Source organism: Orycteropus afer, unplaced genomic scaffold, assembly GCF_000298275.1.
Source record: "Orycteropus afer afer isolate SDZICR_OR568_19922 unplaced genomic scaffold, OryAfe1.0 scaffold00433, whole genome shotgun sequence".
NCBI classification, from domain to species: Eukaryota; Metazoa; Chordata; class Mammalia; order Tubulidentata; family Orycteropodidae; genus Orycteropus; species Orycteropus afer.
Genome location: NW_006922020.1, coordinates 302,493 through 317,862, shown reverse-complemented (window position 1 = coordinate 317,862; position 15,370 = coordinate 302,493). Strand labels below are relative to the sequence as shown.

Here is a 15,370-nt window from a genome sequence, read left to right as displayed (position 1 = left end):
ACCCACCAGCCACTCCTCGGAAGGAAGGAAGGAAGGTTGGGCAATCCTACTCCCGTAGTGATACTGCCTCAGAAACCCAAGGAGGGGTCGCTATGAGTCGGGGCCGACTCGACGGCACACAACAACAATAACAACACAACAACATTAACATATATAAACTATATATATAAATGGTGGCTGTATTATTATGGCTCATGGCCTGACATAGGGCCTAGCATGCAGCTTAGAAAATATCTGTGGAATTACTGAGCCCTACTATTCCCCATCCCCACCTCCCTCCCAGTCTTGGGAGGGGAAAAGTAGGCACGACAAAAAGAAGAATTGGGGGGCAGACAGAATTGGGGGCTGCAAGCTGGGAGAGCAAGACATCTCTGGGAGCTGCTCCAGCCGCAGCCAGAGCTCCGCTGGAGGCTGTGACCCACCTGTACCAACATCCTCGTCAGCTAGGTGAGGCAGCGAGGAGAGGGGAGCTGGGATCCACCCTGCGCTGTGGCCCTCGGCGGCCGCTGGCACACAGTAGGTGCGCTCTGCAGGTGGTGTGGACGGGGGACATGAAAGTTGAATGAACGCGGACGGCATGAATGAACGGATGGACGCATGAATGGAGGTGGGATGGAAACGTGAAGTGGGAGGCGACGGGGAAAGAGCAACTCTCCCTCCGCCCTCGCAGACTTGGGCTGGGAGAGGCGCAGCCGAGACCGGTCGGGGCTCAGCTCCCTCCCGCCCTTCCCCGCCGGTGGCGCGCAGCCCAGCGGAGCCCGCAACCGCGGAAGCCACAGTCCGCACTCGCCGGAGCCGGGCCCGCGCCCGGCGGAGCGGCTCAGCCAGGCAGCGCAGCCCTGGGCGGGGGCTGCCCGGCCCCTGCCCAGACCCGGCCCCCAGGGACCCAGCCATCGGGGCAAGAGGCGAACTCCCGAAGGCAAGGGCCAGAGAGCAGCAGCTGAGGACACCGGGGTCCCGGAGCCAGCAGGTGCGGAATGCGGGGAACCTCCCAGGTCCAGGGTGGGGGGTTCCAAAGGACCTGCGGCGGCGGACGGTGGAGCCAAGGGTCCCCAACGGATGACGTGGGCGCTGGGTGACTGGGTTTCCAGCTGGCGCTGCCCTCCGCCCAGCAGACTCCTGAGGAACTCCCAGCGCCCTCCCCTGCTCCGCAACCTTTCGCAGTTATCAGATGCAGGGATGTCCCGCTGAGGGAGAGGGACTGCTGGCGAGGTGGGGGTGGGCATGAATGACTCTCATCCCCCTCCCCCGCAAGGCTCTCCAGGGACTGGCAACCCTCCCTCACTAGCCCCGGGTCGTCCTTGCCCAGCCAGGGAACCAAGTATCTGAGGGAGGCAAGAGGGAGGGGCCGGGAGCCAAGCCCGATTTATGAATGAAGAGAGCGACCGGCGAGCCGGCCCAGCGACCTCTGCCGGCCGCTGGGGCGCATCGCGGTCCGGGAGATTGAAGGGGGCTGCCGGGAGCCGGTAGAGGGGCCTTACCGCTGGCGAGAGGTTCTTCCCTCTCTCAGGGAGGTCGTCAGTCCTTCCCCTCCCCCTATCCCAGGTGTGTGAGTGTGTGTGTATACGTGTAGGCGCGCGAGCGCCCGTGTGTGTGTGTGTGTGTGTGTGTGTGTGTGAGAGAGAGAGAGAGAGAGAGAGAGAGAGAGAGAGAGATTGAGAGAGAGAGATTGAGAGATGGGGAGAGAGGGAGAGAAGCCACATCAGGGAGGAGCCGGAAGGTTGGGCAAGCCGAGTGTGGATCGCTAGCGCTTCTGGTGACCTCTTTTCAACCCAAAATCCGGGCCTGTGAACTGACTCGGAGACAACACTCGCAATCGGGATGGCTTCCTCCTCCCAAATCTGTGGTAGAGGGTGGCTTCCGACAGACCTAACTTAGTAGCTTTGTGACATTGAGCAAGGGGTTCGTCCTCTCTGAGCTTCCATCTCCTTTACTGTAAAGCGGGCTCCCTAATAATGGTAACCTGCAAAGTCTATGAGGTCGCTTCCCATGCCAGGTTCTAGGCGAAGCCCTTGGCCTGCATTAGAGCTCATCACTCCCCACCGCGGCCCTGGGAGGTAGGTGCAGTTATTACTCCATTTGATAGATGGGAAAACCAAAGTGGAAAAAGGCAAGGTAGGTTACCCAAGGGCAACATAGCTAAAGTGTGTGAAATTGGAATGGAACCTGACTCCTTCACCCATCTCAGGATCACCCTGAACCCGCACAACTGTGAGAATTGGGAGTTCATATACAAGTGCCTGGCATACTCCTTAATGTTCCCTTCCTTCCTTCAGCAGGTTTGGGGCTGGGATCCCAAAGACTAGGCGCAGACACTCCGGCACCCTGAGTGGAGCAGGCTGAGGCCAGGCGTCTGCTCCCCTCCTACCGCAGAGTCCAGGATGCCCCTCCTTCACAGTGGCTCCTGAGCTTATGGAGCCCTCCACCACCCCGGGGGCCCAGACAGGGGTCCCCACTGGTAGCGGGGAGTCTTTCCTCGCGCCCCCGGACTACGAAGACGAGTTTCTGCGCTACCTGTGGCGCGATTATCTGTACCCCAAGCAGTACGAGTGGGTCCTCATTGCAGCCTACGTGGCTGTGTTCCTCGTGGCCTTGGTGGGCAACACGCTGGGTAGGTCCTGGTCTATCCCTGCGGGGCTGTGGAACTCCCCTAGGAAATGGAACGGTGCCTGGGCCTCTTCTGCTGCCTCTATCTCTCGCTCCCTGGGGAGGGGCTCACTGATGGGGCGGAGCTAGAATGGGCGTGGCTCTGTCCTTGCCTTAACCCTGCCCCTGACCCCACCCTGCAGTCTGCCTGGCAGTGTGGCGGAACCACCACATGAGAACCGTCACCAACTACTTCATTGTCAACTTGTCTCTGGCCGACGTGCTGGTGACTGCCATCTGTCTGCCAGCCAGCCTGCTAGTAGACATCACCGAGTCCTGGCTGTTTGGCCACGCCCTCTGCAAGGTCATCCCCTATCTACAGGTGAGCTCTGTCCAGGCCCCCCTCACCACCACCCTCACAATCAATCACAACCATGGCATCTGTGACCCTCAGACTTGTCTTTCAGACAAGACACGGTGGCTTAAGACCTCTGCATGTCATATTACTACCAGCAAGGGGAGGTTCCCAGGCCCAGCCCCACATATTCATATACAGAGATCCTCTACTGTACATACCCACAGACATATGCATACCACATGTGGACACATGTACAGTCACATCCAGGGACACAGACACACAGCGGAGGAGGCCCAAGTCCACAATCACACATGCACCCACATACACACACACACACACACACACACAGGCTCTGAGCAAGCTCCTTAATCCCAAGGGAGCAGATTGGAGGGGGCCTCAGTACAAGTCAGAATCGATTCAATGGCAGTGGGTTTTGAAGGAGCCCCTGGTGGCACAGTGGTTAAGCACTTGGGCTGCTAACTCTTAGGTCAATGGTTCGAACCCATCCAGTGGCCCCATGGGATCTGTTGCCCTAAAGATGACAGCCTGGAAAGATTATAGTTCTGCTCTGTCTTATAGGGTCACTATGAGTGGGAGTCTACTCAAGAGCACATACCTGACAGAGACAGTCTCCTTCCTTCTACTCCCTGGCCCTCCCTCCCTCAGCAATGGGAATCGGGATGCACCGGGAAGACCAGTCCAGATGGGGCTTGTGGGGTGGAGGGAGGGCCGGCCAGAGGCCAATATGGCTTCTAAGTTGCATCACTCAACTCTGTCCCTGCACCTCAGAGGGCAGAGAGCACCCCTGGAGTCAGTGCCCACACCTCTGGCCTAGTCTGGTCTCTACCTCCCAAATGAGGTCTCATTTCTTAACAGTTCTGGGGAAGGGATGACATTCCAAGGAAAACAGAAATGCCTCTTGGATTTCCCCCATTTTGTTAATCATACAACAGATTAACTCTGTTAACCCTGAGAATAAAGAAATACAAGTGAAAGAATTCACCTTGGGCAAGTTACTTACCTTTTCTGAGCCTTAGTTTCCTCATCTGTGGTAATACAGATGGGGATAATACGTAATAATACGTGCCTCCTAGGGTTGTTGTGACGATAATAAGAACAGTACCTGGCACACTGTTGTTAGGTACCATCAAGTCAGTTCCCACTCAGTGACCCTGTGTGCAACAGAGCAAGATGCTACCCAGAACTACACCATCCTCACGATGGTTGCTATATATGAGCATGAAGTAACTTCTACAAATGTAAATTACTGGTAGCGTAGTGCCTAAGGCATCTGACTGCTAACCAGAAGGCTGATGGTTCAAACCCACCAGCCACACTCCCCAGAAGGAAGGTTGGGCAATCTACTTCGGTAGTAATATTGCCCCGGAAACCCAAGGAGGGGACACTATGAGTCAGACCTGACTCAACAGCAGTGGGTTTTTTAACAGTAGGGGCCCACTTTCTATGTGACAGTGAGACATTTTCCATGATTTCATTTAATCTCACAAGAAGCCTACCAGGCCTATTCTCATTCTACAGGTGAAGCTCAGAGAGGGTGAGTGACTTGCTCAAATTCATATGAGCTCTGGTAGCATAGTGCCTAAGGCACTTGACTGCTAACCAGAAGGCTGGCGGTTCAAACCCACCAGCCACTCCTCGGAAGGAAGGTTGGGCAATCTACTCCCGTAGTGATGCTGCCTCAGAAACCCAAGGAGGGGTCGCTATATGTCGAGGGCGACTCGACGGCACATAACAACAAACAACGAAAGTAAATGGTGGAGACAGGATTTGCAATGTACCTTGCTGCCCCATATATCTGGCTGTGAGTCTCCTTACTCACCACCCCCATGTCTGTGGGTGGTGCCCAAGAAGACTGATATTGTGTCCCCACGGGGCAGGCGGTGTCCACGGCACATAACAACAAACAACGAAAGTAAATGGTGGAGACAGGATTTGCAATGTACCTTGCTGCCCCATATATCTGGCTGTGAGTCTCCTTACTCACCACCCCCATGTCTGTGGGTGGTGCCCAAGAAGACTGATATTGTGTCCCCACGGGGCAGGCGGTGTCCGTGTCAGTGGCAGTGCTGACTCTCAGCTTCATTGCCTTGGACCGCTGGTATGCCATCTGCCACCCACTGTTGTTCAAGAGCACCGCCCGGCGCGCCCGTGGCTCCATCCTGGGTATCTGGGCTGTGTCGCTGGCCGTCATGGTGCCCCAGGCTGCCGTCATGGAATGCAGCAGCGTGCTACCTGAGCTAGCTAACCGCACCCGGCTCTTCTCTGTCTGTGACGAGCGCTGGGCAGGTAATGGCGGGAGCCTTGGGCAAGCATCCCTGAGGTGGGTGCCTCCAGAGCATATATCCCTAGAGCTGACATCTAGCTGAGAACACTGCCAGGGTGGGCACCCTCAGGATGGGCATCCACCAGGTGCACCCCAGGGTGAGGGTCCAAGATGGAGCTCTGGAGCAGCCATCTACCAGGCTACCTCCAGGGTGGGTGCCTCCTGGGCAACAACTGCTAAGGGATGGACACCTGGAACTCACCAGGTTGGGCAACTCCAGAGCTTCTCTTCTGCCACGGTGCCTGTATGGGGCCTACATGTCCCCAAGCCTTGCTTTGGCCCTATTTGGGAGAGGGTGGCATTGCTAACAGAATCAGGCTGGGAGCTCCCCGATCGGGCCCAGTCCTCACATCTCTTGGCCCCGGCAGATGATCTCTACCCCAAGATCTACCACAGTTGCTTCTTCATCGTTACCTACCTGGCCCCGCTGGGTCTCATGGCTATGGCCTATTTCCAGATCTTCCGCAAGCTCTGGGGACGCCAGGTGAGACCCACTCTGGTGCCACTCTCTGGATTGGAAGGGGATGTTGGGCATTGATCTAAGAAAATAGACAGTCTCCTGCCCTCAGAATATACTATCCATCCTGACTACAATCAGAGAGAGGCAAGGTCCAGGGACATGTAGAACTCAAAGCCAAAAGTGTTTCCTATTGCCAGAGTTTGTTCCCTTTACCCATGCCCACCCTGCCCCAAGGTTCAGTCTAGAGCCAAAAAAACACATTGCCATCAAGTCCTTTCCCACTCATAGCAACCCTACAGGACAGAGCAGAACTTCCCCATAGGGTTTCCAAGGCTGTAAATATTTACAGAAGCATCTTTCTCATGTGGCTGGTGGGTTCAAACTGCTGACCTTTTAGTTAGCAGCTGAGCACTCAAGGGCTCTTCAGTCCAGAGCAGGGCCCAGATAAAGAGAGACCCTCCCAAGAAGTCCAGCCTACCACTGCTGACTCTGCTGCACAGATCCCTGGCACCACCTTGGCCCTGGTGCGCAACTGGAAGAGGCCCTCAGACCAGCTGGAGGAGCAGGGCCAGGGCACGAGTGCAGAGCCCCCACTGCGGGCCCGTGCTTTCCTGGCTGAGGTGAAGCAGATGCGCGCTCGGAGAAAGACGGCCAAGATGCTGATGGTGGTGCTGCTGGTCTTCGCCCTCTGCTACCTGCCCATCAGTGTCCTCAACGTCCTCAAGAGGTGAGCACACCAGGAGAGTGGTGGGGCCTGGGGAGAAGTTTGAGGGTCAGAGGAAGGAGCTCTCTCTGCTTTGGAGAAAGACCTGGCTCTACCACTTGTCTGCTGTGTGGCCTTGGGACAGGCCGGTTCTCACCTCTGGGCCTCTGAACCTCAGTCTCTTCATCTGTAAAATGAGAATAAGTCCTTGCCTCCTAAGGCAGTTGTGAACATTCATTCATTCACTCAATCAACAGATTCTGGGGACTGAGAATACAGTGGTGAGCAAAAAGTCCCTGCCTTTGTGGAGGTTACATTCTGATGGGAAAGGAGGGAAATAAATAGAAAAAACAACTAAATATATACTATAATGTCAGACAGGAGCTTCAGTGGCGTAGTGCCTAAGACATTTGACTGCTAACCAGAAGACTGGTGGTTCAAACCCACCAGCCACTCCTCGGAAAGAAGGTTGGGCAATCTACTTCCTTAGTGATACCGCCTCGGAAACCCAAGGAGGGGTCGCTATGAGTCAGATCTGATTCGAGGGCAGTGCATATAATGTCAGACAGTGATAACTTCCATGAAGCAAAATAAAGTTGGGAAAGAGGATAGAGAGTGGCAGGGTTTTGGTTTTGGTTTAGACACCAGTAAAATGCAGCTTGTGCTGAGTCAGCTCCAACTCAGGGCGACCCCTTGTGTCAGAGTAGAGTGGTGCTCCCTAGGGTTTCCAATGGTAGAGTTTTCAGGAGTAGCTAACCAGGCCTTTCTTCTAAGGTGCCTCTGGGTGGGCTCTAACCCCAACCTTCCCGTGAGCAGGGGAGAACATTTTATACCACCTAAGAACTCCAGTTTTTTTTTTTTCTTCTTCTTCTTCTTTTTTTTTTTTTTTTAAAAAAAGCCTCTCTGAGGAAGTGACATTTGAGCAAAGGCTTGAAGGGAGTGAGGGACCAAGGCCTGCAGGTATCTGGAGGAACAGCACTCTAGGCAAAGGGAACAATAAATGCAAACATCTAAAGGCAGGAGCGTGGCACATTCAAGGCCAGCGGGATGATGTGAACAGCACTATCAAACATGGCCCCACTGGTACTGAGCAGAGCCTGGCTCGCAGGAGGAGTCTGCTCCCCTCCCCCTGCACACTGTGCTCCGGACATAATGCCCCCCGCTGCCTGGCAGCCCTGAGCCCTCTCTGTGAAGAACTTTGATATCACTCATCCTAAGGACTTCACAGGAGGCAGCTGAGGCCCAGAGAGGTGAAGTGACCTGCCCAAGGGCACAGTGAGTAAGGTACCACAGGAGCTGAGGAAAGAACATGAGTTTCTGACATGAGATGATCTCAGTCTGACTTTGTGCTTGGCCACTTTGTAGGCATGTTACTTTACCTCTCGGAGCCTCAGTTTCTTTGTCTGAAAAATGGATGATGGCTACATCTCATCAGGTTGCTGTGAGGATGGATGAGAAAGTGATGGGGAGCCCCAGGGGATCAGATAGACAGTGACTGAGCAGATGCACCCTGGTTCTTCTCCCCAGACCCACCCGTGGTCACACTGCTCTCTATGCTTGAGAACCCAAACTGTGGTTAAGACCCCAGGAACGGGCCCTCTGGTGGATGGAAGTGGGCAGTAAGAACCCTTGAACTTTACAGGCCTGCAGCCTGAGCCCTGTGAACAACATCCGTCCCCTCTCCATCTACCTCATTTATGATGCCCTTGACCCTGGCCCTAGGGTGTTCGGGATGTTCCGACAAGCCAGCGACCGAGAAGCCGTCTATGCCTGCTTCACCTTCTCCCACTGGCTGGTGTATGCCAACAGCGCTGCCAACCCCATCATCTACAACTTCCTCAGTGGTGAGAGGGCTGGGGAAGCAGAGGGGCTGTGGGTGGCTGAACACTCTCCCCAACTCCAGTCCAGGCCCCAAATAAGGGACAGGAGGAAGGGGAGTATACACGTGCTCCCACCTAGAGATTGTGACCTTGCTTTGAGAAATGTCACTCACAAGGAAGACTTGGTCCTGCCCAGATGCCCTGATCTGAGTGACAGACTGGCTATACCCCAACAGTGGTCAGTGAAAGCTGACCAGTACCCAGGGTTCAACTTTGCAGATGATGTAGATGAAGGCTAAGGGAGGGTCACCAGCAGAGGTAGCTCACAGTCAGGAAAGGCCAAGCTAGGCATGAACTAGCAGAGTGGCCAGACTCTTGGAGACTACCCTTGGGTGAACCTGCCTCAGCACCGGCCCTCTCCTCTCTGGAAGTCCAGGCAACCCCACACTCCCAAGCCTCTTCTCCACTCTATCTCATACTCCCCTCTCTTCCTGTCTCAGGATGGTACAGCCCCAGCCCCCCAGGCTCAGCTCAGCAGAAGGGTGATGTACCAGTCCCCTGCCTTTGGGGCTAGACTTCTAAAGACCAGGTCCAGATGACTGCTCAAGCCTAGACACAAACAATCTTTGAGAAAAGGTTAAAAGGCTAAAGAAAAAGGGGTCAGGGGTTAACATTATAACCCTCAATGAGACTCAATAAAGGCTGGCTGGCTGGTTTTCAGCTCAAAGGAGAAAACATGAGAAGAGATGGGCTTTCCAGCAGAGAAAATGTCAGGAGAACTTCCTGCTGTGCACTGCTTTGTTTTGTCTACTATGTGCTTGGCCCTGTGCTGGGCACCGAAGAGGCTTGCAGAATGATGAAACAAGATCAGAAGTTTTAATTCCAGACAATCTGTTCCCTTGGAATGCTGGGGCTGAACAAGGAGGCTGTGGCAGTCCCTCCTTCTCCATCCCATCCTCTTAAGAGCAAGGGCTTTAGAAGTAGAACCAAGTTCAACTTCTGGCTGGGTACCTGGGCAAACCATGAGCCTCTGTGTGTCTCCTCTGTGAAGTGAGAAGAAAGAACTCCAGCCTTTTAGGGTGTTGGGATAACTTGGGGGGACAGGCTATGAGGTACCCAGCACAGTGTCTGGCAGTGTATAAACACTGTAAGCAAGGTTGCCACTGTTGTTTTCACAATGACAGAAGAGGTGAGGAAAGCCTAGGAACATATGACCACTGGGCCCCCTCAGCATGCATGCCAAAGAGGGCAGAGGTGACCTGAGGCACCCGAGCCAGACATCACGTTTTAAGCCAGGTCCTAAGCCAGAGCACAGTCAAGGAATCAGATGAAAACTGCACTTCTCTTTGGAAACCTGCCTTAGGGCCTCTGTCCTTGCTCTCCCTGGCAGTGAGGAGGTTGCCTTGGGGCTCTCTCCATCTCAGCTCTATCCACCACCCCTAACCCGCTCCCTTACAGGCAGCTTGTTTACCTAGGCGGCCCTGGGCCCAAGGCCCCTTCCTGCTGTCTGTCTGCTCATGGCTGTATCTTTTGTCTCCCAACCAAGGCAAGTTCCGGGAACAGTTTAAGGCAGCCTTCTCCTGCTGCCTGCCGGGCCTGGGTCCCTGCAGCTCTCTGAAGGCTCCCAGCCCCCGCTCCTCTGCCAGCCACAAGTCCTTGTCCTTGCAGAGCCGGTGCTCCGTCTCCAAAATCTCTGAGCACGTGGTCCTCACCAGCGTCACCACCGTGCTCCCTTGAGCAAGGGCTGCCCTGGAGGCTCCAGGAAGTGTAACCTGCTCTCTGCCAGACTACTCCCTGGCCCCTGGGGATATGCCCCCCATCAGACCCCCTGTGAGGGCAGGCAGCTGTGCTGTGGATTGCTGGATGAGTAAAGCCAAGCTTCAGTCCTAGTCTTCTGCCTGTGTGACTCTAGACAGTCACTTCCATCTCTGAGCTTGTGTCCCTGAGGCAGAGTTGATGCGATTGCATATGCTCAAAAACATGAAAAGCTCTTTGTAAACTGTAAAGTACTGTGGACATGATTATCGCATATTCCTCTCTCGGCCATGCCCCACAGTATCATCCATCGACATCATTCCTTCCAGAACTTGGCCTTCCTCCCAAAGACCCCTCTCCTACCAACTACAGGCCTTCCCTGGAGTCTGCTGCAAAGGCCTCAGCAGGCATTTCCATCTGGCCCAGTGGCTCCCTAAAACCCAGAGCTACACTTCCCCAGCCACTCAGATACCTGTGTGGACGAATCCAGCCCTTCTCCAATGGTAGCATGAGTACAACCCTCCCTTACCGGAAGCCCAAGTGCACACACCATAGCTGGACCCTGTTGGCTTTGTGACGTGACAGAACGTGCTCCATGTGGCCATTTGGCATGGAGGCCAGCAGCCGAAAGCAACTGTAATTAAAAGCCTGGCACTGAATGTTCCCTTTCCTTGTCATTGCACAGAATCTGTGCTGCTTAGGTTAGGAACAGAGGAAGGTAGGAAGCCGGGGGCAGGGAAGAAAAGAAACACTGAAATGCTATTATCTGCTCACTACCCCCACCAACCCCCTCGCATCCCAGTGGATTCATAGCCAAGCCTCGGAGCACACGTGTGCTGCCTCCTCACGCAGTGCCCACCCTATGATGCCCAGGACCTTGGTTCTCAACAGTCAGTCTGCTCCCTGGCCCAATGGCCTCCAGAGATGGTAAGTTGTGGGTGGGGAGATGTGTAAACAGCAGGATCAACAGGCTGATTTACTGTTATCTTCACCCTCTTGGAAGTCAGGGCTGGCATTTATTTTCTATGAACTCACGGGATAAAAAGAGAAAGCCATACAGACTTGGCCAGACGTGCGCCGTCTGCCACCAGGATGATTAGAGGGCTGCCGGAGGCCCTGATCCTTGTTGCCAGAGCAAGCGGCCAGGGCGCACGGTCTGAAGTGCTGCTCTGCTGAGAGGAACTGAGACATCTGGCAGGAGTCAGGCAGACCCGTGTGCACCGCCAGGTCTGCTTAATTTGATTAATGGGGCTTCAGGCTCCCTCCAATCTCACCTGCTAAGAAGGGGGGTCAAAAGCACTGTCCTGCCAGGGGGGCATCCTGCATTCCTGGCACGTGTGGGAGTCGTGGTCCATGTATGTCACTCCCTCAGGATGACACAGCAGTTCAACTCTTTGTGGGCTGCTGTCATCATTTCCAGGTGCCTTTCCCATTCCGCTCTCTCACTGGCCTTAGGACCCAAAGCCTTTATAGAGGCCACAGTCAGACTCGGAGGTGCCACATGTGGTGAGGTGTAAGGGCCGGCTCCCAAGCTCAGAACCAACCATGTCCACAAGAGCCAACCCAGGTCCTGGGCTCCTCAGCCTCAGCTGAGCCCAAGGGCAGGGTGCGAAACTATGGTTGTCATCCTTCTAAAGAAAGCTTTCAATAGACAATTGGTTCAATGTGTACAAAAATGCAACAGAAGTTTCTCCAATGGCCACAGTTCTACTATACCCTCTGCTGGTTAAACCAAGCACCACGGTGGGCCTTAGGCACCTACTTTAAGCACTCAGATGAACTGGAGAAAATTCAGGGGAGGTGACCAGGAAGGTGAGAGGAACTAAAACCTTGTTCAGTGAAGAGTCGCTGAAGAGCCCAGGGCTATCTCACCTAGGGCGGGGAGAACTTGGGAAAAATATGGTAGCAGTCTCCAGGTATCTAGAGGCTTGGTGGAAAGAAATGGGTGAAGTATATTCTGGGTGACCAAGGAGAGAAAACCAGCCGATGGGTAGTGGTTTCAAAGTGCCAGGATTTAGAATTCACAGGAAAAAATTTCTACCAGTCATGGAGGAAGTGGGCTGCCTGGAAAGGCGCCGAGTTCTCTGTCATTGGAGGTTGGCAAGCAGAGGCCGGACTCACAACGGGGGCCCAAGGAGAGGATTCCAGCTCCGTATATGGGCTGCCCCTGGGAACTGGATTCCATCTCATTCTGCAATTCTAATACTACAGTCCAGAGGAGAACAGGGCTGAACTGGTGGAGCCTAACCTACCTGCTGGGCTTCACTCGGCAGCAAAATAGTTAGAGCTGCTTCCTCCAACCACTCACTGCAGGAACAGGAGCCCAGCTCAGGGCCTCAAGCTCTTATCTGCATCTCAGAAAGCCAAAGGATAATCAGACCATTCCCCATAAGGCCCCCAGGCAAACTAGAATATCTGGTCTCTTGGCTTTTGATTGAAATTATGTCGGCCCACTGTAGACACTTGGTGTAGACAGGTTATCATGCTGATCTGAAGCTCCAACTGGCAAGTACATCTCTCTGTGCTTAATAAAGATGAGAGGAAAGTTACAACCTAATAAATGCAGTTTGTCTGGAAGATAAAGCCAGGGCCTGAGTTAATAAAAAGGGCATGCTGTGAAAAGTCTAGGGTGACTGCTCATGTGCCTCCGGTCCAGAATGCCAGCCACAACACTGCTATGATATAGTCTGCTTCTGGAGCTGACTTCAGGCTGCACTGACCTGAACCTGGCAGGCCCTCTGGGCAGCCTGCTGCCCTACACTTCGACTTCACCCTAGCAAATGAGAGCAGCTCCATTTAGACCATGACCTCCCAAGTACGTTCCTTCCTAAGAGTATAGTATACAACATGTACTTACATATTCATTGAACGAAAGAATAAATGAAGAATGTATGAACCTGTGGCTGAGAAGGAATGACAGAAAACGTGGAACTCCAGAGTGTCATTCTTTTATTGAAGCTGACAGTTTCACTGGACTTTTGGCCCAAAAATTAAAAAAACAGCAAAAAAAAAAAAAAGGCAAAAATTGGCTGCAGGAGGTGGCAACTGTCCCCTGGGGACTGAAGCCAAACATGGCAGGCAAGTGAGAATCCAAGCTGGGAGAGCAGTAGCCTGGCCAAGGACACCCAGAGAGCAGGTTGTCCAAGTTTCCCGAACAGGAACAGCCTCCAGGCAGCTAGAATTAACACAGGACTCGTGGGCGTGGGTGGTGGTAATGGTGACATCAAACACATTGGTCCCGTGGGCAAACCTCTCTCATGCATGGTCAGATTCCACTTTGGAGAAATTGAGCTCATCTGATAGGACAGCATGGCTGAGGGAACATAGGTGCTAAGAGTGTTTTGAGTACTTCCCACTGGTGTCAAGGTGGAAAAGGAAGAGCTAGAGGCCTGGGCTCAGCTGTCTGGACCCTAAATCCACTGCAGTGACTGGCATCTTCTGCTCCTGGTATAAGGTTCTGCCATTTAGATGCTCAGGGCTGTAAGGACATTCAACAACTAGTCCTTTCCTCAAGTCTGTGTGGTCCCATTATTTGGTGGCTATGACACAGGACCACCAGCCCTCTTTGGAAACAGTGCGGCACCAGGCAAGGGAGAATGTTTTTCTAGGAAGGGCAGGAAAAGGAGAGAGGCCCACATGCTTCTCCCACTCTAGGGAACCAGGAAAGGTCCCCAGTGTACGCCACGCTATAGATGGGCAGGATCAGAGCATCCGAGAGGCTGTCATGGTGACGAAGTCCTCAAAGCTGAGCCGAATGTTGCCCTGTACAGCTGTGTCCTTCTCCCTGAAGGCCTCAGTCATTACCTGCAGCTGGGTGCACACCTGGATGAAGCGGTCCAGCTGCATGGAGGGACTGGCAGAGCGTGGGCAGTAGCGGGAGACCAGGAGCTGGGTGAACTGGGGGCTGAGGTTGTAGCCCATGTGGGACAGAGCTGGAGAGGAAGGGTACACAGAGTAGATACACAAAAACCCGCCATGAGCACCTCCACTGACCAGCTCCACCACAGCACAGCCACTCAGGGAGCTTTGAGGGGTTCAGCACAGAAGCATAAAGAGGACAGAAGTCCCAAGCAAGGGTCTGTCTAAGATGTCAAGGGCATATCAAGAACTCTATCTGGATACCCCCTAATCTGGCAGGCCCCCATCTTTCTTTCTCCAAATCTCCACTATTTTCCATTTAATCAGGGAATCCTGGAGTCCCAGAGGTAACACTGTTCTCTCTGTGCTCATCTGACTCATTTGCATTATAGAGGAAGCCGGGTGCCCTAACACCATGGCCAGGATGGACATCAAAGGCAGTGCAGCTTCGAGCCAAGAGGGCCTGTTCTGCAGTCAGTCTCTGGGCAAGTCGGGTAACCTCATTATCCTTGTCAGATCATCTCTAAACCAGGGATAATACTGACACTGAAGCTTCTAGTAAGGATTAAATGAAGTGATCATGTAAAGCACTTGGCACGGTACCTGGCACATAAACACTGAGTAAATGTTACTTGTTAAAAATAATAAGATCATCATCATCTCCCCAGGTGGGGCTGTGGGCAGTTCCAAGGTCACAGCCCACTGCTGCTCCCCTGTCCCTCCACCTGGGACGCTTCCTTCCTTCCTCTCTGTCCAACTTATCAGCCCAGGTAGTATCTCAGCTCCTACTTGATTTGTGGGCCTTTGGGCAAGTTCCCTACACTAAGCCTCAGTTCTCATCTGTAAAAGGATAATAAGAAGTAATTCTTCATCAAAGGGTGTGGAATTATAAACAGTACTTAGCTGACAGGAAGAATGGATTATGTAACACATGAAAAATGCTTATTTCAGAGCCTGGCATAGAGCAAGCATTCAATAAATATTAGTTATGGTTGTTGTTAATATTACCTTTACCAATATTTGTGAAAGGACTCAGCAAAAGACTAGATGATCAGAGTCATCTCCTCTTCCTTCTGCCAGGGGGGCAGATATGGTGAGCTCATCCCCACCCTCAGACCCCCTTACTCTGACTGAAGTCTGCAGTCGGCTGGGTGCTGGGTCTTCTGGGAAGCCCATTCTCCTTCCCAGGTGGCCAAGGCTCCCGTCATGTCCTCACACCATCTACTCACTGGACTGGGCTGAGCCTAGGCTGCAGAATCTAGCCCTATAGAATCTGAACCAGAGCTGTGACCTCTGCTCATCTTATCCAATTGCAACTTTTTTAAGTGGTCTGGGTCCCTGAGTTGCAAAGGAACCTGCCTTGCAGCAGAGCCGGCAACAGAACCCCATCAGTCTGGGTCCCTATGCAAGGCTCTTTCCATCTACATGCTAGAAACTGGAGAGGAAAGTGCCACACAAGCTATGCACACTGGTCTCAAAGTGCATT

General features: G+C 53.5%; 2 protein-coding genes across 2 annotated transcripts in view; one reads left to right on the top strand and one right to left on the bottom strand.

Moving 5' to 3' along the window:
- The first annotated feature begins 2,412 nt into the window (after positions 1 to 2,412).
- Positions 2,413 to 10,008, top strand: HCRTR1 (hypocretin receptor 1). The gene is made up of 7 exons (XM_007954125.2): positions 2,413 to 2,611; positions 2,790 to 2,968; positions 5,008 to 5,251; positions 5,657 to 5,772; positions 6,249 to 6,475; positions 8,174 to 8,295; positions 9,818 to 10,008. The coding sequence occupies exons 1-7, from the start codon at positions 2,413 to 2,415 to the stop codon at positions 10,006 to 10,008; spliced, it is 1,278 nt and encodes a 425-aa protein (XP_007952316.1).
- Positions 10,009 to 13,728: 3,720 nt separating this feature from the next.
- The window catches only part of PEF1 (penta-EF-hand domain containing 1), a 29,482-nt gene continuing 27,840 nt past the window's right edge, over positions 13,729 to 15,370 (bottom strand). The window contains exon 5 of the mRNA XM_007954149.1: positions 13,729 to 13,958. Within this exon, the coding sequence (XP_007952340.1) occupies positions 13,729 to 13,958 (230 nt within the window). The remainder of the gene's footprint in view (positions 13,959 to 15,370) is intronic.